This window comes from Ictalurus furcatus, chromosome 26 (assembly GCF_023375685.1).
Source record: "Ictalurus furcatus strain D&B chromosome 26, Billie_1.0, whole genome shotgun sequence".
NCBI classification, from domain to species: domain Eukaryota; kingdom Metazoa; phylum Chordata; class Actinopteri; order Siluriformes; family Ictaluridae; genus Ictalurus; species Ictalurus furcatus.
Window position 1 is genome coordinate 12,228,734 of NC_071280.1, and position 27,575 is coordinate 12,256,308.

General features: G+C 39.1%; 2 protein-coding genes across 3 annotated transcripts in view; both read left to right on the plus strand.

The window, feature by feature from the left end:
* Positions 1 to 24,762, plus strand: agpat3 (1-acylglycerol-3-phosphate O-acyltransferase 3). 2 transcript variants are annotated; one of them, XM_053615500.1, is made up of 10 exons: positions 1 to 170; positions 10,906 to 10,967; positions 11,765 to 11,982; positions 13,011 to 13,180; positions 13,787 to 13,948; positions 15,255 to 15,408; positions 15,490 to 15,592; positions 16,919 to 16,994; positions 19,772 to 19,970; positions 22,304 to 24,762. In XM_053615500.1, the coding sequence occupies exons 3-10, from the start codon at positions 11,805 to 11,807 to the stop codon at positions 22,393 to 22,395; spliced, it is 1,134 nt and encodes a 377-aa protein (XP_053471475.1). In that variant the 5' UTR covers positions 1 to 170; positions 10,906 to 10,967; positions 11,765 to 11,804; the 3' UTR covers positions 22,396 to 24,762. The 2 variants fall into 2 exon arrangements, with proteins under 2 accessions (XP_053471475.1, XP_053471476.1); XM_053615501.1 differs by lacking the exon at positions 1 to 170 and adding an exon at positions 10,567 to 10,741.
* Positions 24,763 to 26,523: 1,761 nt separating this feature from the next.
* dleu7 (deleted in lymphocytic leukemia 7) overlaps positions 26,524 to 27,575 on the plus strand; it is a 2,533-nt gene continuing 1,481 nt past the window's right edge. Inside the window, exons 1-2 of the mRNA XM_053615569.1 lie at positions 26,524 to 27,078; positions 27,172 to 27,575. The exon at positions 27,172 to 27,575 is cut by the window's right edge and continues 1,481 nt beyond it. Of these exons, the coding sequence (XP_053471544.1) occupies positions 26,827 to 27,078; positions 27,172 to 27,378 (459 nt within the window). The 5' untranslated portion in view covers positions 26,524 to 26,826 and the 3' untranslated portion in view covers positions 27,379 to 27,575. The remainder of the gene's footprint in view (positions 27,079 to 27,171) is intronic.

Below are 27,575 nucleotides of genomic sequence, written 5' to 3' on the forward strand. Positions count from 1 at the left end.
GGTGGTGACGAGTGATCTGCCGCTAACGGACAAAGAGTGAGCGATCATCCAAACACACCAGTGACAGTCCTGCTCAGGTCAGGGGTGGTATTTCGCAGGATTTGGAAAAGAAAACACGGAATTTCGGCTCAGAACTCCTGATATGAGAACTTGTCCGCTTGGGGAGACGGGTAATTAAATTTTAATATTTATATTCGTAGTTGTTGTTCAGTTATAGTCGGGGCATCCTAGTGAGTGATAGTGAACATGCCGGAAACTGATTAAAGCATTTTATTTATTTATTTTACTTACCTGGGGCTGAAACCTTGGCCTGATGGGCTCCAGGTAATATACAACATTGCGATGTTTTTTTTCATCTTTGCATTGCAGATATGTTCCGTTTGGTGGTCTGATGGTTAATAAATGCTTAATAACGCCTGGGCAGAGTGTTAAACCTTTACTAGCTACTGCAGCAGGAGCATCTAACGGCTTATAGCTAGCAGTATGCTAAATGACGTGTCTGCGGAATGAACACTGCTGTTAGTTGTGCAGTGGCACCATTAAAACATATATACGTATTTATTCTGGGTAATTTTGGTGTAAACGCGCTGGTATAAACAAGCCCAGCGTGGCCGCTCCATCATACCGACCTCGTTTGATCTGCGCGTCAATGTCGCGCGATGGCCAGGTTACTATAGTGCATATACGGAATGGGCGTGGCTACGCGGCAAGGGGCGTGGTGTTGTTCAGTTTACTTTGGTTCATTTGAATAAACAGGTATACTTAAACTATTACGAGTTCATTTCTGTGTAGTGTTCTGGTTCGTATTATAAGATAGAAAATAACATCGCTCTGTGCACTTAAAGGAAAACTCCACCATGAAGCACATTAAATGTGTTTTTGTTGTAATATTTGTGATGTGTAAAGCAGTTCTGATGTTAATTTGTTGGGTGGTGTTGTTTTTGTGTTATTCCTGTGAGAGGTTAGAGGTTGTGTGCTCCTCTGACGTCATGGTGGGATGTTTAAATAGGAGAGAGAATTTTTTTTATTGAGCTTGGTTAGACATAACGGATAACCAGTCCAGGTTTCACTATTAGTTCCTAACAGCTCACCATTTTCCAGCGACATTCTGCATATTAAAGTGCAGTTTATATTTGAAAAAAGTTAAGTTTTTCAAATATTACCTTTCATGTAGTGTGTTACGTCACTGTTTGTGAATGTAAAAAGTCTGCAAAGTTTCAAAAATCAAAGCGCACGTCAAACAGAGTTATTGACTCCCAAAAGAAGGAACTGATTCTGAACAACTGAAACGGGTCGCTAGTAATTCCAGACTTACTTCCGGTACTAACCATCCTAGGTTTGTAACAAAAGCCCCGCCTCTGGTCTTCATTGGCTGCTCGCTGACAGCGGTAGACCAATCACAACAGACTGGGACATCTGACCAATCAGAGCAGTGTATGTCCTCTGAAAGGAGGAGGTTAGAGTGAATCTTTTAGAACGGATCATTGAACGAGTCGTTTCTGACACTTAGGGGAAAAGATAATGCTGCAATTTAAATGATGAGCACATTAAAGTGTTTTTTGACCTTTGATGCATGTAAAGCTGTTGTATGAGACCTTTAAAACATAATTAGGCACGTTTCAAAACTATATAATAGGTGCGCTTTAATGAGAAACATCAGAGTCAAAGCTGTATGACTCTGTACTGCTGAGTGACGACTCTGAGGTTTGGCTTGGCTAGTTGGTGATCTACGAGCATGCTGGCCTTGACAACAGCATTAGTATGAAAGTTGAAGCTTTGTGCGTGAGCAGAGGAGGTGAGAGAGCTGGACAGATGCATTTTTCTTTATGCACTGATGAAGTAAGGGCTAGTTCACTTAATCCACAGAGGTCAAAATCTCACTATCAGTGTGTCCTGACCATCTTTTACTTTTTTTTCTTCTTTAATACATTCCAATGTATGGGACGTTTGTTTGGGGTTTTTTTTCTTTTCTGTTTGTAAGTCTGTGGTTCTCAGAGTAGGCTGCAGACTTCCGGTGGTCTGTGACGTATAGCCGTTTTTGTTTTTTTTTATCACGTTAACAGTGGAGATCACCATCAACTATGATCAGTTTTTGTAATTAGGAATGTACCAATCCGTTACTGAGTACAAGTGTTAGGGTGATGCTGGTCTGAAACACTGAATCACTACTGGATCAAATTTTTACACATTTTCCTATCTGACACACTGACACGTTTCACAAGGTGAATGTGTGTGACGTTGCCTGACACAAAACATCTTTCACACATCTTGTTTCAAAGCACACCATCGTTGGGCCTCTGATGTGTTGCATTACTTGGTGGTGGAAGATTGTAGAGATTTGGCTCAGTTACTAAGAGGGTGTCAGTATTGGTAAAAATATTGCATAACATCTGATATCCTCAGCTCTAATCTTTTTAATTACTGTATCATGCAGAAACGCAAAAAGATTGGGCATGACAGTCATTACAGTGAGGATCTTAAGCGACTGAGTTCAAAGTGGTTGAAAGGACACAATAAAAATATAGGAATTGGTTATTTCTAATCTAAAGCTCAAGAAGCTAAATTCAGGTGCATGTTGTACAAAAAAGTGCTGTTTTTATTTGTTTAAAATCTATAATGTAGGACTAAATAAATATTATGTACCTAATATTTAAATAGAATTTTATGGACCATGTTTATAAAATAAATGTGTCCTGCAGTCCTAAGATTCCCTGAGTGAGTTTGTCTTTGTTTTATATGGATGTGTTCACTATGTAGACACTGAAATCAGGTGATCAGGTGATCAGGCAATACAGAGCTGTGAACAGCCTCAGAAACATGACCTCAACGTCGGTGATAATCCTTATTAGTGGCTGAGGTAATAAAACCTAACCCTATTACAGTACACTTATTGTTCAAGAACATATCTGACTACAGGATCGCTGCTGATTCTCAGCTCCCAAAAGATCGCCCAGCTGGGTCTGAGTCTGTTACAAAGTGTATTACAAGCAGTTTTGAGATCTGACCTCGAGTCGCTGCTTATAGAGCGGCGCTTCTTTGAGCTTACACTGTTGTTTGTATCTTGTTGCTTGTATGCAGGTCAAATGTTTTGCTTACACCCCCGCTGAGATTCTTGTATTGTGGTCGATTGTGAATATTTGGGATTGATGGCGCTTTAAACCTTTTGCTATTCAAGCTGTCTTGTTTGCTTGTCCTGAGTTGCCTTTTGCTACATTTCTGTAATCCTTTCAGCGTAATAGGGAAAATGAAGACGGCTAATAATATGTTTGAAAAAGTCCTTAAAGAAGCTGAGTTATTAGTCGGTGGGGGAAAAAAGCCACGAGGCACGTGTATGACCATCTGTCCAAAGAGCACCCTGAATAATTTGCACTTGTCCTCATTCCCAGTGTCATAAACATGCTTGGATTCAGCCTTTGTTCCTAAAGAGACCAGAACAAACCACCTGAATGTATTCACTGTTCCAGGCATTATGGTAGAAGGTAAACTGGAAACACAATAAGCCATTTATGTCTCCGAGAGCTGGTTTTGCTGACAGATTAATCCTACTGGACAAAATAAAGAAGATGAAGAAACCTGAGAGTGTCGGGTTTCACAGATGGTCCTCCATTATCACAAACAGCAACACAATTTGTATCTCTCTTTCTGAATGTGGTATAAATAATTGTAATTTATATTTCCACTTTTTTGCTAACCTTGAACTTCTTTCATATCCTCTGCATAGCTTTAGGATACTTTCAGTTGTGGATATTTGGCCTTCTTTTACATTATTCCTGCCCTGGATATCTGTCATGAGTGCTAGATATCATATTTGATACTCCTGTTGATTAGTATGAGGAAGACTTATGTCCAAGACTGGTTTTAATGTGGGTCCTCAGTTTTGCAGTGTCTTACATGCTTGTTTTAATTTCTTGTTGTCAGGGTCCCACAGTGCCATGGTTCTCAAAGTGGGGTCCGTGATGTACAGTATATCCAGGAGGTCCCTGGATTGTTTTTATAAATCACATGACAGTAGTGGAGATTACTATCAATTTATGTCAAAGTTGTAATTTAGATAGTTGTAAGTAGAGATGCACCGATGTATCGGCCAATAATTGGTATCGACAATTTTTCATGCAAAACATCCGATAATCAGGGCCGATATATCCTGATATTTTATATCCTGTCAATTAAAAGAGGGCGGGAAAACACATTGATTTCGTGCTGTGTGTAAAGATGATGTCTCTGCAGCAGTGAAGCGGGAGTTTCAGCGTTGAGTCAAATTTTTTTTGCCTCACTGCTTGCGCTGAATTTAAGCACCAGTACACTGTTGAAAGATTTAAATGAAGATAAGTTGACAAAAAAGTGTATACATAGCACAGAAAAATATATTTGTAGAGTAGTCTATTTCGTATCCAGTTAATGTTGATATATAAAAAAGTTGATATTATATATTACCAGTTTGATGTTTAATGATGAAGTAGAAATGCTTGTGTTTGTGGTGAGTGAATGTGAGCCTAACAGGAGGTTTTTTAGAATTCAGTCAATGTTAATATGAATTAATAACATTAAGTAAGTTAAGGCAGATCTCCAGGAACAGGGTTCCAAGTGGATATATCTGCATTTTAACACTTAGACTGATTATAGAAAAAGAAACATTAACTCATTGCTGACACAATAAGGCAAATATGTGAAGCCTTTAGAGCTTTTTATTTCCAAACTTTTCACTCATCCAGATGCTGTTTATCATATTAACAGCACTTCCTGGTTCTATTAACATTATTTATACTCGGCTTTTAGGCTGCGAGTTTTCACTTCAAGTTACCAGTCAATAAGGCTTACAACTAGAGATGGCCCGATACTAAACTTCTCAGCCGATACCGATAACCGATTATTCAGAGTGATATTGGCCGATACCGATAGTTCTGCCTTTTATGCCTTCATTTAAATGAATAATAATTAATTCCACAATTCTGAAAGAAATGCAAATAAAAACTTTATTCTCTCCATTTCAACAAGTTGTTTCACAGTAACTGGTCTCATAAACAGAAAACACATTACTCAAATTAACATTAACACATGAACTAAACTCTGAAGATTAATGTAAGATTTCTTAATGAAGACTTTAGCTCCAACCGGAATCATGAACATATGACCATCTAATCATTGCCTTAAGAAGGTCTTGTTCAACTAAAACAGGTGTGTTAGATTTTGGTTGGAGGTGAAACCTGCAGGAAGATAGATCTCAGGAAGAAGGTTGGTGACCACTGACTTCACTCTTTTTAAAACCATGAGGTTTGTTTCCATCCTTTGATGGGGGTGAGGGGAGTGGATGAAACTTTGAAAAAACTACTTTATTGATTTCGTCATTGCTTGTAGTGATCTGTATTCAGCTTGGAGAAGGCTACGGGGGAAAGTTGAGAGAGGGATGTGATGAGTGGAGTGTATTAATAAAAACTGGAGAATTACTGTGCTACTTTGTTCTGTATTCAGAGATGAATGTCTAAAGTGGATCGAGGGCTTGGTGCTTTGATCCACAGACTGAACAAAATAGCATATCTTCTGTCGGGCTAAATAACTAGCAACTTAAGTGAACAAACATTTTATGTCCCTGTTACCATCTTTGCTTTGAGTGATCCTGGCATCATTCAAGAAGAGTGGCTATGAAGTTCCAGCCCTGTTTTAGTTTGATGTTGATGGGATGTGACTTATCCAGGGTGCTGCTCCAGAGCACTAATCACTGCTAATCCAATCCAGAGCGGATTAACAAAGTCGAGGCGCAGTGTTTCTGTCTTTTTGAAAAAGACATTCCCTTTGTCAAGTCCACTTTACTGAAACTCTTACCTTTGGCTAGCAAATTGCTAGCTGAGAGTGTGTGTGGAAGATAATTAGCATTTTGTGGTGGTGGCTAATGGACATTCTCTTGCCTCGCAGCCCTGACGATCTCAATCCCCTCGGTTTGTGCTGACGCAGGTTAATGTGGCGCGTCCTCAAGTTTATGAGATCTCGATTTGTTCTTGCTGTCATCATCATAATCGCTTACATCGGGATTAACATTAGGATGGCATGTTAGCCAGCCAGGTAGTGGATGGCCCTCTTTTTCCTCTGACCTTGTGGGTTTTTATGAATCGCTGAGGAAACATTTCTGAGGTAAATGCCGGGGCGTTTATTTGAATCTTTCTAGCCTTTTTGACAACCGAAGTTTTCCGGGTTCTTCGATTTTTCACACGGTATTACTTGTGGGTAAAAACCCAAGGCGAAGATGTTGAACCAGGGGACTGTGATGATCTTCACAGGGATCTGTGGGGCGTTAGTGGTCATGGCGGTGGCCTACTACGCCTACTGGTAAGTTCTGCTTAAAGTTTTTTGTATGTTGTATCTAAGTTTGTTGTATAAATACTTGAAATTGGCTCTTGTGTGTGTTCAGAAAACACTTAGTTTTTTTTTAAAAAATATCTGTAATATATTTTGTGGATGTTGTAGCTAGACAGTTCTTGCAAGAGAGTTTTTCTCTTTTTCAAGAGAATGTTCAAGGCTATATCGAGCAGCGTTCAGAATTTTGATTTTGAAAGATGGCCACTGCAGACTTTCAGGTGGCCATCTTGTTGTGTTTTTGTTTGAGACGACCCAGAGCTAAGAGACGAGGCAAGCATGGCAGCTGTTTTCTCATAAGCGGGTTTATCGCTTTATGTCTAATCTCCCTTTCGCTCGCTATCTTTACCTCTTTAAAAAAGAAAAGAGAATCCTGTGTTTCCTTTTCTCATATTTTTTTTGGCTCTTTTGTCAGACAGGTCATAGACTATTAAACAGGCAGGCTACACTCTCCAGTTACACAATGGCCTTTGGCCAGACGTATCAGTGTATAGCTTAGGTTGGGCAGAGGTCCTCTTTTGAGGTGTAATGTGCATTGTAATTGCTGTAACAACAACACAAGATTCAAAACTGCAGACTAGTTAGTATGTGCAGCCATGTGAAAAAATAAGTACACCCCATGAAATTATTGGCTTTTTTTGACATATTTGGACAAGCAAACATTTGATCCTCTTTGAAACAGTGCCTATTAATAAAGCTGATATACTTTATCAAATGACACATGAAATTAACATTTTGTAGTAATTTTAATTAACAAAAAAACAGGTCAGTCATAGGGAAAAATAAGTACACCCATATATTTATCGCACCTTCAAATCCATAAAATTAGAATCAGGTGCTCAAGATTGAGTGACTTCAGAAAAAAAGGTTGTGGATGCTTGTGTGGCTGGGCATGGATTTAAAAAGATCTCCAAATTATTTGAAATTACATTCCACTGTAAGGAAAATACTGTACAAATGGCACAGATTTCAAATGCCAATTTGTCCAGGACTGGCCGTCCCAGCAAACTCAGCCCAAGAGCAGACTGTCTGATGCCAAAAGAATTCTCCAAGGATACCAGAATTTCATCACAGGATCTGCTAGTAAGTCTTACAGCTGTTGGTGTCGAATTGCGTGCTTCTACAATCAGAAAGAGATTACACAAATTTGACCTGCATGTGAGCCTTTGCAAGACTACAGTTTGCCAATTAGCATTTAGGGAAAGACCAGGCCTTTGGAATTATGTGCTCTGGACAAACGAATCAAAGATGGAGTTTTTTGGCTACAGTAAAAGCAGACCTGTTTGGCGCAGACCAAAGACAGCTTTTCAGGAAAAGCACCTCATACCAACTGTGAAGCACGGTGATGGAAATGTTATGGTTTGGGGTTGCTTCACTGCCTCAGGGACTGGACAGCTTGTATTCATTGATTCAACTATGAATTCTGCATCATATCAAAGAGTGCTTGAAGATAATGAGAGGCCATCTGTCCGAAGTTGAAGTTGAACCGAAAGTGGACTTTTCAACAGGATAATGATCCTAAGCACACTAGCATATCCATCAAGGAATGGTTCAAAAAGAAGAAATAGAGGGTTATGGAAAGGCCTAGTCAAAGCCCGGATTTGAATCCCATTGAAATGTTGTGGGGGGTTGTGAAACGGGCAGTACATGCAAGAAACCCCTCAAACATCTTGCAACTGAAAGAATATTGCATGGAAGATTGGTCAAAAATTCCAGCAAGCCTGGTGGACAATTCTGCAAAACGCTTACAATTCAACGCCTGTATGTTGAATTACTGTAACGTGTGAGGGGGGAAATTGTTAGCTGGTGTTTGGCTAGCTAACTTCTACTAGCATTCAGAAAGGGATTTGGGTAACAGTCCTATTGATATAGTTCAGTTTTAATGAATCCCCTACCTTGTGCAATATTTCTCATTTAGTATTTTATGGCTAGTGATGCTGTGGAAAGGAAAAGACTAAGAAGCCTACATCACTTAACAATAAAACAAAAAATATTTAATAATCATATACCCTGTTGAACATGTGACTAGCTAGTTAAGGGTATTCAAATGCTAACATATAGTAAATAGCATACTATATCAGATTAAAACTGTTATTAAATTTCAACATTTTATTCCAGTTATTGGGTCATTCAACTCAGTTTATGGTACATGGATGTTACGTTGATTCATACTTTACAAATGGATGGATTAGAAGACATCTGTATTGGCTCACACGTCAAAGAAATCAGATTATTGACTGGCTCCTGTAAACACAGTCTTCTGATAATCAGATTACATGTTTGATTAAGAGCATATAAAGACATTAAAAGATATTTTGCACTCATCGTATGATTTTGTATATACATATAAATATAATGTTTTCACCACAGAGACTGCTTGAACTTGAGCGAACCGTGGGTGTGGCCAAGTGTCATCCTGTTCAAAACCGACCAATACAAACATTCCTTTCATTTTTCACAGCAAGCAAAACCTCTGGAGTGTCCTTTTGGTAAAACTGATGACAGAAAAGAAACAGTACATGCTGGTGAGGAGTGATTTAATCTTGTAAAATAAGCACCATTGTATACTAAATATATTTGAAATGCAAAAAGCTTTATCAGGAATTGATAACAAATTGAAGTGATTCGATTGCAGTGTTAATTAGAGATGCACCGATACTAAATTTCTCTGCCAATGTGATAACCGATTATTCAGAGTGATATCAACTGATACCGATAGTTCGGCCTTTTATGCCTTCTTTTAAATGAATAATAATTAATTCTACAATTCTGAAAGAAATGCAAATAAACACTCTATTTCAACAAGTTGTTTCACAGTAACTGGTCTCATAAGCAGAAAACACTTTACTCAAATTTTGTCAGCTTATCTTCATTTAAATCTTTCAACGGTGTACTGGCCCTTTAATTCAGTGCGAGCAGCGCGGTGGGGGGGGGGGGATGTAGACTCAACGTAGAAACTCCCGCTTCACTGCTGCAGCGTTGGTGTAAAATCTTTGCGGTGCAGAGCTTACAAACTGCAGTTTTGTCTTCATTCCACACAAGAGACATCATCTTTACACACAGCACGAAATCGACTTGTTTTCCCGCCCTCTTCTGATTGACAGGATATAATCGGCCCTGATCATCGGATGTTTTTAAACTATCGGCCGATGGTGTGAAAAATTGCCGTTATTGGCCAATACATCGGTTGGTCTCTAGTGTTAATACTTCTTTTCATTATAATAAAATGATTTTGTATACAGTGTTGCTTTTTCTTTACCTTAGCTTCCCCTAAATCGTGGTTCTGCTTCACATTCATACACGCGTAGGCAGTTCTCCAGAATTTGCAGACTGAAGCAGTAGCATTCTGGAAATACTAGTGAGTTTAGCGTCTTCTCTCTTTTCCTCCCAACACCCCTTTTTAACATTCATTCTGTCTTTGTCTAAGGAATGATTCATGTTCTGGTTTAGGAACATGTCCTTGCTGGTTTGCTTTTGTGATTAATCATATACCTGCAGGATTTATCATTTCTTTTTCTCAAGTAATCTCGTGTTACCTGCCATGTTACAAGCTTTTGCTTCATATGATGTATGAAATCAGAAGACGATATTTTTGCTTCTTACTCTGTATTTTTGCATTAAAGGAATGATTACCCAAGTCAGAAAAACATACATAATGTTTGTTCGAGCGACATCGGACACCAGCATTGCGTCAATATTTGGATTTGTGATGCAAAAGGAGGGCAATCAGTTTACCAGGCTGTCCCACGTGTGAAGACGAAGTGTTTGCGGCATGATTTGTGAACAAACGTTCCTTCTTTTTTTTCCCCACACGTTGAACTCTCAATCGCGTAACCATGGCAAAAGGAGGAAATAACTAGGTGACGGGTCTTTTTGCATCCAAGGCTGTAGGATTACTTGCGGTCAAACAGTTTTGTGCATTGTCCACACTGTGTTCTTAAAGCGGCAATATTCAGCTTTGATTGAAGAAACCTGAAGCAATGGAGGTAAAATAGAAAGCAGGACTTTGAGGATTGTGTGATATGCAATATTTGCAAGGGAAAATAGCATGTCTGAGAGACAGCGCTGGAACGAAAGGCATGGGAGAATTTGTATGAAGTGCACGAACTTTCACCTAGATAAGTGTGTGTGTGTGTGAGAGAGAGAGAGGGAGAGAAAGGGAGAACAGTGCTATAGCCTGGGGCACCCCTTTGCAAACGTTCCTCAACGTCCTAGTGGATTTTCAAGCTCAGATAGAGAAGTTGTACGAGCAGAACGGCACTTTCGAACAGTTTTGTGTCCTTTTGAAGAAGAAAAGCACTGAGTTAAGAGCTAAGTACACTGCCACTGTCCATTCAAACTGATATGCTGTCATAGGACTGGAGTCACTGAGGCATGTCAGGACAGCTACAAGGTAAAAATAGTCAATGGGCAGTGATCTGTCTGGAGATATACACACATGTTTATCAAGGTTCGTGTCCTTGTGTAACCACAGGACTGGTGCATACGAAAAGGTGTGGGTTGTGGGGTACGTAGGTCACACCGATAGTGAACTTTTTCTCTTGTTTTCTCTTGCAGGTCTGTGGTGTTGAGCGACGGGCCGTGTAAAAGAGGACTGTAAGCAGGAAGAACCCGTTGTGGTAAGTTTTGTGTCTATTCTTCTACACCACCCACTCCCTGGAGGGAAAATTTGTTTGCAGCAACACAACATAAAGTGCATGCTTCCTCATTTTAGACATAGCACAGCTTCTTCCTAAAATTGTAATTGACGGCGTCGGTCTTGCTTGACCCTATATACTACGCTATGTAGCTCGTGACCGGAAATTTGATCACGGTCTGCCATTATTATTATTACTCAGTGAAATCACCTTTTTCACAATTTGCACATTGTGTTAAGACCAGCAACCCTTACTTTACTTTACGTTACATTATATTATGTTAATTCATGTACGTATGAATAACGTGGACCATCGTTATCTAACCAGTCAGTACAAGAAGGCATCTGCCTGTTAATTCAGAAAGCTCCTCCTCATGTACACCCCTGATTGGAAAAGAGGCTAAAATCAAATGTGTTACCACAGTTGCATTATGGGTACTGTAGATTGCTTGGACAATTTTTTTTTTTTTTTGCAGTGCGTTGTGAGATTTCAGCAGTGTGCTGGTTATTCTACATTATGTTTTCAGAAGCTACTCATAAAATAGCATTATTAGTCACAAAAGTCTCAAAATAGTGCACCACATTAGGGCGTGGTTCAGAAATACACTGAGTGACAAGCAAATTCAATCACAGCCACACGCCTCACTATGCAGTGATTCCACATTTGCTTGTTTACATATTGGTTTTGAGATATGAATGCCTTTTTGCATTGCATTCACATACCCAGTGTAGGCCGTTGGTTCTGCTACAAATAAACACACTGTCTGTCTCTTGCCACAGGTGTGCGTGTATGTGTGTGTGAGGCGAGGGCTTGTCCGTCATGGGTGTGTTGGCCTGGCTGAAGAGCCAGTTCATCCTGCAGCTCCTCATCGGCTTCGTATTCGTGGTCAGCGGCCTCATCATCAACTTCATTCAGCTGTGTACCTGCGTGCTTTGGCCATTCAACAAGCAGCTCTACCGCAGGATCAACACCCGCATGTCCTATTCATTATGGAGCCGTGAGTATTTTGTGTGTGTGTGCCACAAACCAGACAAAGGGTCTCTTGAAAATGCCCATTTCCTCCATCAGGACAATAATTAAGTAATTAAATATTCTGAATCAACCTGGAATTGGGTGTCTTTGGGGCTGTTTATCTGCCAGAGGACCTGGACATTTTGTTGGGGTATGTGGCATCATTGACCATCAAATATCAACATTTAATAAATGAAAGCCTGACTGCCTCTGCCAGAAAGCGCAAAATGGGCCGTGGTTGGATCTTCCAGCAGGACAATGATCCAAAACATAAATCAAAATCAACACAAAAATGGTTTACTGACCACAAAATCAAAGTCCTGCCATGGCCATCCCAGTCCCCTGACTTGAAACCCATAAAAAACCTGTGGGGTGAACTGAAGAGGAGAGTCCACCAGCGTGGACCTCGAAATTTGAAGGATCTGGAGAGATTCTGTATGGAGGAATGGTCTCAGATCCCTTGCCATGTATTCTCCAACCTCATCAGGTATTATAGGAGAAGACTCAGAGCTGTTATCAAAGGGAGGTAGCACAAAGTATCGACTAAAAGGGTGCAAATAATTGTTGCACACCTATATTTAAAACCTGTGTTGTGTTTGCAGTTGTTTCATATTCATGAGAGCAGAGTATTTTTGTGAATTTTTTTTAACAAAAAAAACCCCCAAAAGGTTAAATAATAAAGACAATTTTTCACAACCTTCTTTGCTCATATTTACCAATTTACCTCCAATATTAGTGGAGGGCACTGTAAAAAGTCCAGTAGTAATACAAGAATGTTCATTGTGTGCATACTAAACCCACTGACATGGAATATTGTATTTATAAATGTACATCATCCAGCTTATCTTTAAAAAGGTGTGTGAGAATGGGAACCTCTAAAACCAATGCATATGGTGTCTACAGAACTGGAGACTATAACCGTGAGCTAACATTAATGGATTCTCTCTCTCTCTCTCTCTCTCTCTCTCTCTCTCTCTATCTCTATCTCTCTCTCACACACACACACACACACAGAGTTGGTAATGCTTTTAGAGTGGTGGTCAGGAACGGAATGCATGCTCTATACAGACCAGGCCACAGTGGATCAGTTCGGAAAAGAGCACGTCATCATCATCCTCAACCACAACTACGAAATCGATTTCCTATGCGGCTGGACCATGTGCGAAAGATACGGTGTGCTGGGGGTGAGTACACCAAGAATTTGCATCTCGTACACAAGAATGCTAATTAATGTAATGAGCCCCAGTTAATATACATAAATGAGCTAATGGGCCTCATTAGTTCTCTTTCATTGATACACTGTGTATTGACTTAATATAGTTTAATATAGCATTTAATATAGGTTCTTAGTGCCGCAGTCATGGGAACAGTTTGAAGGGTTCCCTACCATCAACACACCTGGTTCATTTCATTATTAAGCTTACTTCGAGGGCTAAGTAATTAGCTGATTAGTTGGATCCCGTGTTTTGCAGCAGAGAAAAGGTCAGACTGTGCAGGGTAGGGGGTCTCCATGACTGGAGTTAAGAATACTTCTAGGTCAGGAAAGGTATGGAAATTAAGATTTGGGAAAAATATGGATTATTCGGAATGACCCAAGACACTACGGTTCAAAATGCTCATAGCTCCTTATTTTCTGCCCTAAAGCTAATACAACACTAGTGTTTTCTCTTTTTCATGACTGATGTTGTGACCATTTATTATTATGACAACTCAACATAGAAATTCTGGAGAGCTTCTTGAGAAAAGGACAAAAATGAAAAACAATCTACTTTTCTTTCCATTTATCCCAGAGTTCCAAGGTGCTGGCGAAACGTGAGCTGCTGAAAGTTCCTCTGATTGGCTGGACCTGGTACTTCCTGGAGATCGTGTTCTGCAAGAGAAAGTGGGAGGAGGACAGGGATACGGTGTTTAATGGGCTCAGTCAACTCAAGGATTATCCCGAGTACATGTGGGTGAGTGTGTTCAAGAAATTAGGCTATAATCCTCAAGGCTGAACTACATGTGGTATATGGTATTGTTGAGAATTGTATTAAAAGTGAAACAGTCACTCTTGCCTATTCTTTTAATTGCAGAAAGTGCTGCACATTGATTATAAGGAAGTCACTTGAATATAATACTGTATGTAGGTAGGCTAAATCTGTGTTAAGAACTCAATACCTTCCCTAAAGTCTCTTCAGGACCATTTTTAGGACCACCGTCTTTTTAAATGTTGTCCACTGAGGAGTCTCAATCAGCTCCCTAGTTCAGTAGTCAGGGCACTGATCAGGGAGTCGGCCTTTTTAAGGGCTGTCTCAAGCGCAAAAAACCTTCCAGTGCAGTTGGAACGTTCACTCCCTGAAAAATCCCACAATGCACCACAAAAACCAGGGAGCATTGATGCTCACTATGTTCCCTGAAATGACGTCACGCTTTCCAAAGCCTCTCGGCTCGAAATAAATGGGGGATGAACTCTCAGCCAACTTCTTCTACAAACATGAGCAGCTTGTTATAGTTGTAGCTCTCAAATGATTACTTATGTTAGCGATTTTGACGTTCTATATACGGTTTGTTTGAGTCTAAAAACCTTTTGTTTAATGATTTTTTTTTAATTTAATTAATCCACTGGCTAGCCTACAATGTTGCTTGAAGAACCAGGACAGAAATGCATGTGATTAAGCTTACAAAATTATATGACGTATAAAACGAAACTATTTTTAAGTTTTAAATTTTTGGTGAGGTTGTACAACGCGAGTACGTAGTCATGTCGCCGGAAGTTGAGTTATTAGTTGTCCCAGTGTGGTGTGAACCAGGGTCCTTACCTCCTTTTTTTTCTTCTTTGATGGCAGTGATGTTTTTGTCTGTAGTTCTTGACCAGTAACAAAACAATCACCAACAAATGTTTATCAGTACATCAAAATTTTTTGTTGGAATTTTCATTATTGACAGAACCTTACTGCTTTTATCTCTATTATGAGCGATATGTGATGTAGACTGACTTCCTGCACATCCTTCAACAGCACAAAGTAGCACATTGACTTTTGCTCCGATTTTTAGGAATCTTGCAGATTGTGTCTCGTATCCCGTAGCTCCAAATTCATCCCCCAAACCTGAAACATAACTAAAGGGAATCTGGGAGAAGGAGGAAGTAATGAGACATTGTAGTTTCTGAAATAAATCGGGTGACCAGGCATTTTGTGTGATTACCAAGTTACTAGATCTTTTAGGGTCTGTCCAGTGTATCATTGTCTGTTGTTTGTGGTGTGATGTTCATTCCTACAGTTCCTGCTGTACTGTGAGGGAACACGGTTTACGGAGAAAAAGCACGAGATCAGCATGCAGGTGGCTGAGAGTAAAGGTCTCCCCAAACTCAAATACCACCTATTGCCACGTACCAAGGGCTTCACCACCACACTGCAGTGCCTGAAGGGAACAGGTCTGTGAGAGTGCTCTGTCTCATATGTATTAATTTTAATTCTGTGGTGACCTTTAGCTATAACCTCGGCTTGCTTTTCAGTCACAGCTGTATACGACGTCACACTGAATTTTAAAGATAAGGAGAACCCCACACTGCTAGGCATCATCAACGGCAAGAAGTACAGAGCCGACATGAGAGTCCGGTGAGTCCACACTCTTTAGAAATGGTGGTTTCCAACTGTGGTCCTGTACATTTTAACGTTTTGTCTGCTACAACGCCTACCTTGAGACAGGTAATTGGCTGATTAGTTGGGTCAGGTGTTGGGAACGATGTTACCATGGACCCCGTGTGTGTTCTGTGCATATAATGACGAGATATTTTCTGTCCACTGAAGGTACAAGTGCTTAGTCATGACTCATTTTTGCACAGAAGTATTTCAAGCAAAAGCTCAGCAGTGGTAAATGCGCACTATTGACCAAAATGATGATGCTTATTTTGCTTAGTATTGAAACCATATTATCACAATTATTTGGGAATATAACACTTTGTCATTTAATATTTTAGCATTTAAAATTCAACCAGTTCATATTCTTCTAAATATCTGCAACTCTTTCAGAGTAATTGAGCGTTAGTCATTTAAATGCTAAATATGAACACAAATAGACTATAAATATGCCACCAAAACAGACCAGGAGATTCCCCCCTCTATAGTTTCGGCGAGTCTGTGCCCACAGTAACCTCAGAATCCTGTTCTTCCCTGATGTTTGACTTGAGCATTACATTTGAAGCTCTTGACCTGTATCTGCATGACTTTATGCACTGCGCTGTTGCCACATGATTGGCTGTTTTGGATAATTGCATATTAAAGTGGCTGGTGAACGTAGTTAAAAAGTAGTTTAGGGAGCATCATATGTCAAATATAACAGACTGACTATTAGCATCTTGACTTGATTGCATATTTTTGACTTGTACCCACAGCAGGCAGTTTCGAGCAAACAACTCATAGTTTCCATTTAACAACCAAGGGAGCGATTTAACCCAGACAAACAGCTGCCACATGAGCACAAAGATAAAAATACCTCCTGACTGTGAACCATTATTGGTATTCGTAAGTGGAATATGTACCACCGATAAAAGAAGTCATTTCAGGTGATCATGTTTGTATGATCACCTGTGTTATTGTTTTTTTGATTTTTTTTTTTTAACAATATGAATATTTGGGGATGTTTGTGGAGTTCCACAATGGTGTACATATTATCAGGTCCATACTTAACATATTTAATTAACATAGAAAATAGGATTGAGGCAAAATATACACAGCAATTTGAACCTATAAAAAATCAAGACTTGACGTGTAATGACTGTTCAGTTAGCCATATCTTTTATAGAACAGACATATTTAGCAATGTCTCTAATGGATTTGACCTTCCTGAACACGTCAAGTGCTTCATCTCCTTGTCTGCAGTAACACTGCCCTCTAGTGTTGTGGTCTGCAGCTCTGACTGGTGTCTTGTGTTTTGCCTAACAGGCGTTTCCCAGTCGAGGAGATCCCCGATGATGAGAAGGAGTGTGCTAACTGGCTTCACAAGCTCTATCAGGAAAAGGTTAGATTCTCTCTAATTCTCTCTAACATGTTTCTAGGTGTGTGTGTGTGTGTGTGTGTGTGTGTGTGTGTGTGTGTGTGTGTGTGCATGCATACATGCATGCATGTGTTCCCACTCAACTCGTACTGGACCATGATGTTTCTCACTGGTTGTTTTATTTTGTTTATCGTACGATATGTGGACGCGACCTCAATCATTTTTGCTAACCTCGATATCGCCTGTTGTGTTGACGTGTGTTTGTTTACATAAGAATGAACATCAACAACATTTTAGCCATTCGCGCGACTTCTTTCATCTCATCTGATTCAGATTTCCAATATTCATTGAATTTAAGATAAAAATACACATTCAATTGCAAAAACTTTAAGATGCGTAGCAAGCACTAGCACTGATTATTATTTTTTTTTTCATGACTCAAGATATTAACAATGCACTAACAATGTTTTATTTTTTTGGACGAAGAAAATTCTAGAAAGAATGGTTCTAGTGTTTCAAATAATCCGTAATCGATAATGTCGGGGATTGACTCGCTTAAGCTGCGTGATCTGAAGCTAAACAGTGAATGAACAGCAGTAAACTGAAGCGCTTTAATAGCAGGTTAATTAACTCACCTGAGCACATCCTATACACGTATGAGATTAATCACACATATACACAACATAAACCTAATATTACAACTCGCTTCTGCACAAAATGATGAGAATGCACAAGTGAAATTGAGCTTAAGTTAGGTGCTAGGCAGAACGGTGAGTCATGCCGTGAATACGCTCCTTCTGTTACAGTTCACTGAAACGTGGACAGTGAAGAACTAAAGCATAAAGAATTCACAATAATGTGCAATAATAGTGTACTCGTTGTAATGTTATTATTTTACGGATTCAGGTTTTCACAACAAGGGCAGTTTTCACAAGTTTTTGTTGATACATGTTTAAGTTAAAATGTGTGAATATTTGATTTAATGTCTGCATTTTCTCGTCAACTAAAATGCCGTTGACGAATATTCTAATATGCTATGCCATTTTAGTCAGAGTAAAATTATTAAATATGACCTGACAAAATATTGACTAAAATTAAAGCATATTTTTGTCAAACACAATTTTTCGACATTTCAATTCCAGTGTCTTATATTAAAATTGTTCATTGCTCTTTGAAAGGTCATACTTGCATTATTCTATCATGCTGTTATATTATCATTATATCAGTGGCGTAAAATGGTCTTAAAATGACAATAATATCATTTATTGCAATTATTTCTGGGACAATACGTCATCCAATAAAAGCAATTATCATAAGAGGCCTACCGGTTGTATTTACGATCATATTGAATCCATTATAAATGAACGGCCTTAAATCCAGCTGTTGAAAAATCTGACACGAGTGCAAGGAGCATTTAGTGTCACAGTGACCCTGAGAAGCGTGTGAATCGTGACAAGTGTAACAAGTACTCACAGCATATTAGCTTAGCTTTCAGTCATCTGACTTGTGAATAAAGGATGTCAGTCTCAGCAAAATTCTCTCCAAATGTCCCGATTTGTGTCAGCACCAGTTATTAGTCAATGCACATCCAGCCCCCAGCCAGATTATTAAAATGTGGGGAACAAAACAGGAAGTTAAAGATTGAACAAATACACTGACACAGACGTTTGTCTGACAAAACAGGGGGATGTATGCTGACAGGGAACCTTTTGTGCTTTGCACATTTTTGCTTTTTTTCACAATCTGTGAAGCCCTTTGAACACCCTGTATTAATGTTCTGTTTAAACTTCAAGAAGTGGGCTCACGTTTAATACTCCATCATTTGAGACCAAGAGAAATCTAAGACAGAAATTAGTACAAGAAAAATCTTTGACATTTTTTCCCCCCTCATGTTATTGGAACCAAATCTGGATGTAAGTGGAAATGGCCGACTGGCGCACTCTAATTAGGTACATAACACATGTTTGTATTACAGTTGAGATGAAAACTGCCCAGTGCCACATGTAACACAAATCTAGGTTTACAGTAGATTTACAATGACCGCCTCACCAAACAAGTGCACTCACATTTTAATAAAGCACTCATTTAGGGTCCCACTAGAGTCTGAGAGAGGATAATAAAGCTCATAAAAACAAAGATCTAGATATGTAATGGAACACTTGTAAACCGTTTCCTTATTTAATTGCCATCACTGGGTAAACTGTAAATAAAAAGTGTATATTAAAGCAGCAAAAGGCACAAGTATCAAGAGCTGGAATTTTTGAAGCTGCTGATAGATTCCCAGTTTACAGTGACTTAGCTGTCACAGAGATCTTTAAAAAAATAAAATAAATAGCTTGGTATGTTGTTGACTGTGGAAATGCATCCATATGATATGACTTGTAATCAGACGAAGCTCCTATTCAGTAAGGTATTTCAAATAGGTATTTCATAAAGTCACCAGAATCACCAGAATGAATTTTAGCATAATTTTCCCAAATTATAACCTATATCAATTCTTAATTTGCATGATCTGGAATATTTTCTACTTTTAGATCCTTTTTTACTGTTTAAAATGCCTCCTATTTAATGATGTTGATTTTTTTAAATTTGTTTGTCTATTTAGCCATTTGTGTTTATTTGTTTGTATTTATTTGTATTGACTTATTTATTTATTACCTTGCTCCTGCTATGAATATAAGCCTTGATGCTGGCATGGCGTTAAAAAAAATTAAATCACTAACAGATGATATGACTGACTTTGCTAATGTGATCATGTAGATTGTCTCTCCACATCATATGTGTTTCGTTGTTGGTTATAGGATGAATTGCAAGAGTTCTATTTCAAGGAGGGGCGTTTCCCAGGACCCACTATCAAGCCCAAACGCCGGTTATGGACCCTGCTCAACTTCCTGTTCTGGGCGACGCTGCTTCTCTCTCCACTCATTAACTTCGCCTGGGACGTGCTCGTCAGCGGCTCACCACTCCTCATCATCAGCTTCATGATCTTCCTCATTATTGGTCAGTACTCATGTATAAAATCATTTTATGTCTTTTGTAAAGGTGGAAAATGCTTAAGTTGTACTTTGATCATATACTTAAGTATAATTTCAGGCCATTTGTACTTGTACATTTGCACAACCAAAAAAACTAATACTTGTGCTCTCACAAGTAAACATACTTTTTACTTCTTATTTTTTTATTTATCTAGTCCAAGTATGTTTCAATGATGATGAATCAGTCATGATTATTTTCCTTTTCCCTGGCTACCAATGATTTTGCATTTTAACTTTGGATATGAATATTATCCCGAGGACTAATAGAGTAAGAACTGCTGTTGTAATCAGAAAGTCTGTGATGCTGACACTGAACATCCTTTCAACATGCTTAGTACTGTTTGATCTTATTTTCTACAAATGTGGAAGGGTAATGATTTTATAATCGCACTGGTAATCTGAGATCACCCAGAAGAGTATAGTTCACTTTTGAGCCTGGTTCATCTTAAGGTTTCTTTGTGAGATGTTTTCTCAGGGAGTTTTTCCTTGCCAGTCGAACCTCTGGCTTGCTCATTATGGATCTAAATCTATATCCAGATTTCTCTAAAGCTGTTTTGTGACATTGTCTATTGCTGAACATGCTATACATAATGATTTTGAATTGAACTAATGGATAGATAGTGATTCGTCTCTATAACTTCTTTACTGAAGACAAGTGGAAATACACCGATCAGCCATAACATTAAAACCACTGATGGATACTAAAGTGTAAGGATCTGAGTGACATTGACAAGGGCCAAATAATAATGGCTAGACGACTGCATGAGAGTCAGTACGTTTACATGGACATCAATAATCCAATATTAACCTGATTAAGACGATACTCTGATTAAGACACTACCATGTAAACAGCAGTTTTTAATTACCTTAATCCGATTAAGGTCATACTCGAAGTAAACTCTAATGGAATTAAGACATGTGGAGTATTCCTGTTTTAGTCGCATTATCGATGTGTATTACAGACATGTACACACCTTAATCACATTATTAATGTGGTGTGAGAGTTTTCACCTCAATTTGCAACAGGACACGTACACACATGGCAGTGCTCAACCGTTTTACAGTAAAAAAGAGAGTATGGCTGCGTCCCAAACCGTGTACTTGCCTACTATAGGCCTGTAGTAGACGAAATACATGTATCTCGGCTACTATATAGAAGGTAAGTACGAGGTTTGGGACGCAGCCCACGGTTTCAAGCAGTCGTCTATTTGCACGTACAGCATGACAAATAATTAACCGCACTTGAAGTGTTTGTAAAAAATTTTTAATAAAAACACCCAAAACTGTATACAGTACCATAACGAAGACCAACTGTATGTCGATACGTGAAATTCTGGAGGGAACGTTAGACGGCATGGCGCGGGGACGTAATGACGTGTGCTGTTGAACTATGTTCTATAACATGTCAAACGGGAACATGAAAGGAATATTCTAAAAGCGGCTCATGTAAACACCTTGATCACAATATTGTCTTATTCAGAATAAGGTCAATATTTAGATTACTGCTGTCCATGTAAACGTAGTCAGTGTCTCCAAAACAGCAGGTTTTGTGGGGTGTTCCCAGTATGCAGTGGTTAGTACCTAAAAAAAACAAAAAAAAAACAAGTGGTCCAAGAAGGAAATTCCCAAGATCTCAATCTGATCGAGTATCTGTGGGATGTGCTGGACATGGACAAGTCCAATCCATGGAGACCCCACCTCGCAACTTACAGGACTGAAAGGATCTTGGTGCCAGATACCACAGCACACCTTGCTTGCTTGCTTGTGGAGTCCATGCCTTGAAAGATCAGAGCTGTTTTGGAGGCACAAGGGGGACCTAGACAGTATATTAGGCGGCTGGTTTTAATCTTATGGCTGATTCATGTACGTAACAGTAGAGGCTTGATAAGTAACTGCAATGAAAGAAAAGTAACCCGGTGTCATAAAAAATTTCTATGAATTCCAAGCAGTGAGGTTTTTACAGATAAAATAGTCAGCCCCAAAGCTTTGATTTTTGAAGTTTCCATGATTTTGTTAATTATGGGAGCATGCTGAAGAAAGTTATTTTATATTTCCATGGACAGTTTTCATGTTCACTCAAACTTTATTTGCTACTTCCAATTTTAATCAAGTTAGATTTTGAAATAAATGTCAGTTCAACAGAAGTATATCTTCTTTTAATGTAGAATGTTGATGTGGATGTATTTTGTGGAAAAACCAAGCACGGATCCAATATGACCCAGTAGGCTACGTGTTCATGTATGAATAATTCCTGTGATTATTTGTTTCATCCCTAACTGGTTTCTGTGTGTTTTCTAGCTTCTATAGCTGTGCGCCGTCTCATCGGTGTGACGGAGGTGAACAAAACAGGCTCCAGTTATGGAAACGCTGAATCCAAGAAAGAAAACTAGAACTTTCAGCTGATCTGACTGCCCTCGGGCACTGTATCGCTCATTTTCAGTGCTAGAGCACGGATTCGCCCGTCTGTGCAGTCGCCCTCCTTTTTAACGAAGAAAAAAAAACAAGTGGGGAAAAAAAAAAAAGTAATAAAAATATCAACATGGCATTGAAGCATGTGGGGGTGGGTTGGGGAATGTAGATAACTATAAGTTTATAAACTAGAGTAATACTTATTAATTATGATGATCATTAAAACGAACAAAGTGTGAAAGCATTTGAGATTATCATTTCCCTCGGCAGCCTGGACTCTGGCGGTTGACCGAGACTGGACGTGGCAGCTCCGTCCTCTCCTGCTTAGCTTAGTCTCTCACTAGTTCAGGACCAATTTCCTTAAAGGTTTCTACAGAGCCATGTACTGTGGCATGTTTCCGTTTCAGCCCTATACCTGGGTACCGCCCACTTCTGGTCCATAACGTCTATATAACCCCTGTGCACGGCTCTGCAGCGCTCCCACTGTCCAGCTGTTATAACTCAAGCTGTGAAATGATACGACACAATCACATCAAAGTTTTGGTCAAAAGCTAAACTCTAATTTTACTTACTACAACCTGGACTGATTTTTTTTTTAAATACTGAGCATGTTGTTTGAGGCCAGCTAAGCACAGGTGACATCCAAGCCACTACATCATAGTCCGAAGACTCCGTGATTGTAGTTAGAATAACCATGGAGTTCAAATTTCAAACATGGGGTCAAGAACAGTGCTACAAATGAAAAGTGAATCAGTCTGGTGCCTCATTGTCTCTTTGAATCACCACATTGTGGGTAACTGAGGAGTGCGTTCCCATTTCATGTTCAATCCACTTCTGTTAAGACCACTTCTGTTTTAAGATGACAAGGACTGCCTGAAGAAATGTGACTAAACAACAGATTTAGTTGGTGCATGTTAAAATGTTGAAAATGCCATGAAAAGAATTACACAGACCATTGTCAACATTTCGACGGTTATTTTTAAGCTAAACTTAACAACAATGTGAACTTGGATGAGGGACAAATGGACCAAGGTCTTCAGTTTCTGTAGTTTACTCACTGTGACAAATGGCTTTGTAACACATGCGATTGGAACTCATCATGGAGTTTGGATGATCAACATGGTTTTGTTTGTTTGTTTATTTGTTTTTGGGCTGTGTCGAGTTGTAAATAAATATCAGGATGTCCTCCTGAGCATTCCCCAATATATTTCCTATTGCAGTTTAACAATAGTAATGAACCATTTGGCTCATGGGTGGTTTGGTGGAGGAAAATTTCAATGTTACTCAATTACCTTCCTTTTTCAAGCATTTTCACAAGTTATAATTGTCTAAAGGTTCATTCTGTAATTGTTCGACTGTTCACTATATAATCATTGGCAAATAGGGTTTTTGAAATGAAGACTCAACACAACGCTGCACAACATGGCTTCATAGATTGGTGAGTTAACTTGGTGTTCAGTTTTGCTAAATGAGATGAACAGATTTACACCGGCTTTACCTGCATTCTACCAGTTATCTTTCACCTGCTCATGGAGATCAACTTTTATACCACCAAGGTCCATCTGGGACTTAACAGAATAATAGTGCATCTTTTTTTTGTTGTTTGTGTTCATATAGAAAAAAAAAAACATCTACCACAAGCCTGAGTGGATTTTGGTCATGCAGGTTTTTATGTATAATGTGTTGATTTTATGATTTTTAAAAAAAATTGTTATTAGAACTTGTGTGCACTGTATATGCTCATTTGCATTAAATTTGTACAATTGGCTTTCATTGTGCAAATCCTGCATGATGTAAAAATTTTGCTAGTGAGCGTTACAGTAGACCATTGAGAATTTAAGTTTTTTTGTTTGTTTTTTTTTTGTTTTTTAAAACCACAAATACCACAATTGTGACACTTTCTCTTGTTATATTCTAGGATATTCAGCCCAAGAGACCGATCATTTGTTGCTATAGTCGTGGTTATCACTTGACACTGGAGCTAGTGTACAGTGTGGCGAGACTGAGATTATTTATCTACTAAAGTTTTATTTTAAAGCACTGCTGTTTTATTCAATAGCCTTACATCCTGGACATTTACTCATGAAGACTAATTAAATTCTGCTGTTTTACCAAAATATGCTCTGTGAACAATGGCCTCAATGTGAGGCACGTGTGGAGGAGGAAAAACACAAGGAGTGTTTCTTATACAAAGATTCCAAATGTGTGTGAAAACATCCTCCTTGAGAAGTTTTGAGGATTGTTATGGAGATTGTGTAGAATAATAAATTAATGATAGTAATTAAAATCACAGCATTTCCCCACTTTTTGTGTTCTGTACCAAATAAATTAAAGATTTCAGTAAGCGATAGGAACTGGTGTCATTTCATCTAATTTATTTCAAATCTGTATGTTAATTCTATGTGTTGTTTGACTATATTTACCATACTGGGTTTGATCAACATGTAGAAGATTGTATACAGTCAGGAAGCAAAGCAGCTGGCTTTCAATATGAAGCCCACATAACCTGAATAAACTACCGGGTGTCCCAAAAGTCTCCATACATTTTTAGCTAAATGTCTTAGAAATGTTTTCAAACTTGGTTTCTATTCTGTATTTGTTTCAGATAGCTTTTAAGAATGTTTTTGACAAAAGAATGTATTAAAATCATTTTCATGGCTGGAACAGGAAGTTGTTGCAAGGCTACGGTGGACATGCAATCACATGCATAACACCAGATGTGTTAGCAGGAGTTCATCATGAGTGGGAGACAGTTCTGTGTGAATTTACAAAGAAAGAGCAATCATGTAGAGGATGTTTTGTAAATATAATTGTTTAAAAAAATAAAATAAAAATAAAAATAAAAAAAAAAATTCCCCAATGTATGGAGACTTTTGGGACACCCTGTAATGCTAATTGTTACAGCAACAAGTAGCTTGTAGGAATCAGTATCCATTTTCCCTTTGTACAGTGGATATAAAAAGGTAAAATTGTAGGGGTTTTGTGATGTAATAATAATGAAACAAAGATATATATTGTCAGATATTTTTCCACCTTTAACGTTATATAGCAGGGGTTTACTGTGGCTTAGTGGTTAGAACGTTTGCCTCGCACCTCCAGGGTTGGGGATCAAATCCCTTTTCTGTCCTGTGTGCATGGAGTTTACACATTATTCCCGTGTTTCAGGGTTTCCTCTGGGTACTCCAGTTTCCTCCCCCAGTCCAAAGACATGCGTTGTAGGTTGATTAGCATTTCCAAATTGTCCGTAGTGTGTGTGCGCCCCTGTCCGGGATGTCTCCTGCCTTGTGCCCCGAGCTTTCTGGGATAGGCTCCCCTGTGACCATGTGTAGGATAAGCAGTATGAAAAATGGATGGATGGATGTTCTACAGCAAGCAAAAGTGTGCACACACTTTTATAAAGTGGCATGTGACTGTGCTTAGAATTAACTCATCACAAAACCCTACAATTTTAACAAGGGGTGTGTAGACTTTTTTATATCCACTGTACATGTTCATTTACTTTTGTAGGTGTTAAATTACCTCCGGTAGGCTACCATAGTTCAGACATCTGCATTTGCACCTCACATCCTCAGGTTACTGGTAATAATATATTGATATTGTGATAAATGATATCAATATACTTTTTCATCACTAATTTCATAACACTGAGGCCATTGTTACAAGAACAAGTAGCTGATTAGAAGGTAATATCCATCCAACCCCCCTTTTTTATTAGCAGCTTATTTATTAATGTCAATACAAGTATTCTTGAGCCCTGGCAAGAAATTGGCACTGCTGTTTTGAGAGTCTGTTAGCAAGTCTGTGCTGTGAAAATGAGTATTGTGAATTAGGCTCTTTTTGCCATGTTGTCCCACACAGGATACTGGGTGCATTCATATTTTAACATACCATTTTTAATAACATACAATCAAATGCAATCTTTATACTCCCATTCACTGACACTGTCAGCGTTTTAGATAAGACATTTACCCCCATTTTATTTATGGTTTTTGCTGAATTAGAAAAACTGAAAAATCAGGAACGTTTTTCAAGTCAGACTTGCTGTCACTTCCGGTCATGTGACTCTTAATAGGCCGATAGTGTATTAAAATAAAGCTCTCTGGTTGGATGAGAATAAAGCTCTCTGATTGAGTGGATGAGAATAAAGCTCTCTGATTGGATGAGAATAAAGCTCTCTGATTGGATAAGAGTGCCGCATGAAACCACATGAAGTCGCGTCTCTTCTCGAAACAAACACGGGGAAGTTAAAGGATGCAACACAGTACTTGGATAAGATCAGATGACTTCTGCTGTGCAGAAATCAAACATTTCAGCTCACAGATCTGGTAAAAAATAAAAAGAAGCGAAAGAAGATCGGGAGTCTTTCTCATTGGACAGGTGTCTGAGTGTGAGTGAGAGACTGTGAGAGAGACATGGACATGGAGATGGAGATGATGGGCTCTCTGAAACATCAGACAGAGGCTCTGAAACTTTTACACGAGCTTCATTCAAACAGGAAGGTTAGAAATAACTCCAACACAAACAGCACGACTGTACTTATAGCTGAAAGAGCCAGGGAAAGTTTATTAGCTCGTCTGGTGGACATTTTATCTCAGATCATATCAATAGAGCAGGATTTAATGAGAAGTCTCTCTGGAGAAGTGAGATGTTTCCTCCGCCACAAGGTAAGACCCGTGACTTATTTGAAGTCAAATGTGTTTCTTTGTTTTTGTTTGTTTGTCCCCCCCCGTTGTTTACTTTCTGTTTTTGTATCTCAGGACAGCGTGGACTTGAAGAACATCTGCTTGAGGATGGCTCTGAGCGAAAGCGGCCATGATTCGGACAGAAACCTGAAGGAGCTCCGGATCTGTCTGCAGATCCTAGTCAACAACCTGCTCTCAGCGGCGCGCGACCACAATCACTTATCGTCCACAGGAGCCACTCGACGGCTAATGGGCATATCCATCACCCTGCCTGACATCTGAACTGCCGTGTTATGTGGAGAGCTGCCTGCTTTTCACGCGGAACTGACAGCAGTGACTGGTTGGAGGGTTTTTTTTTTACTGCTCTCTTTAGCTTTTTAAACGAGGCCGAGCTGAGGCGCACCCGGAGCTCCAGCAGGATCCTGGGCTTGGCTGAATCACTGGAACAACTCCAAACTACCTCACAGGGTTGAGCTCGA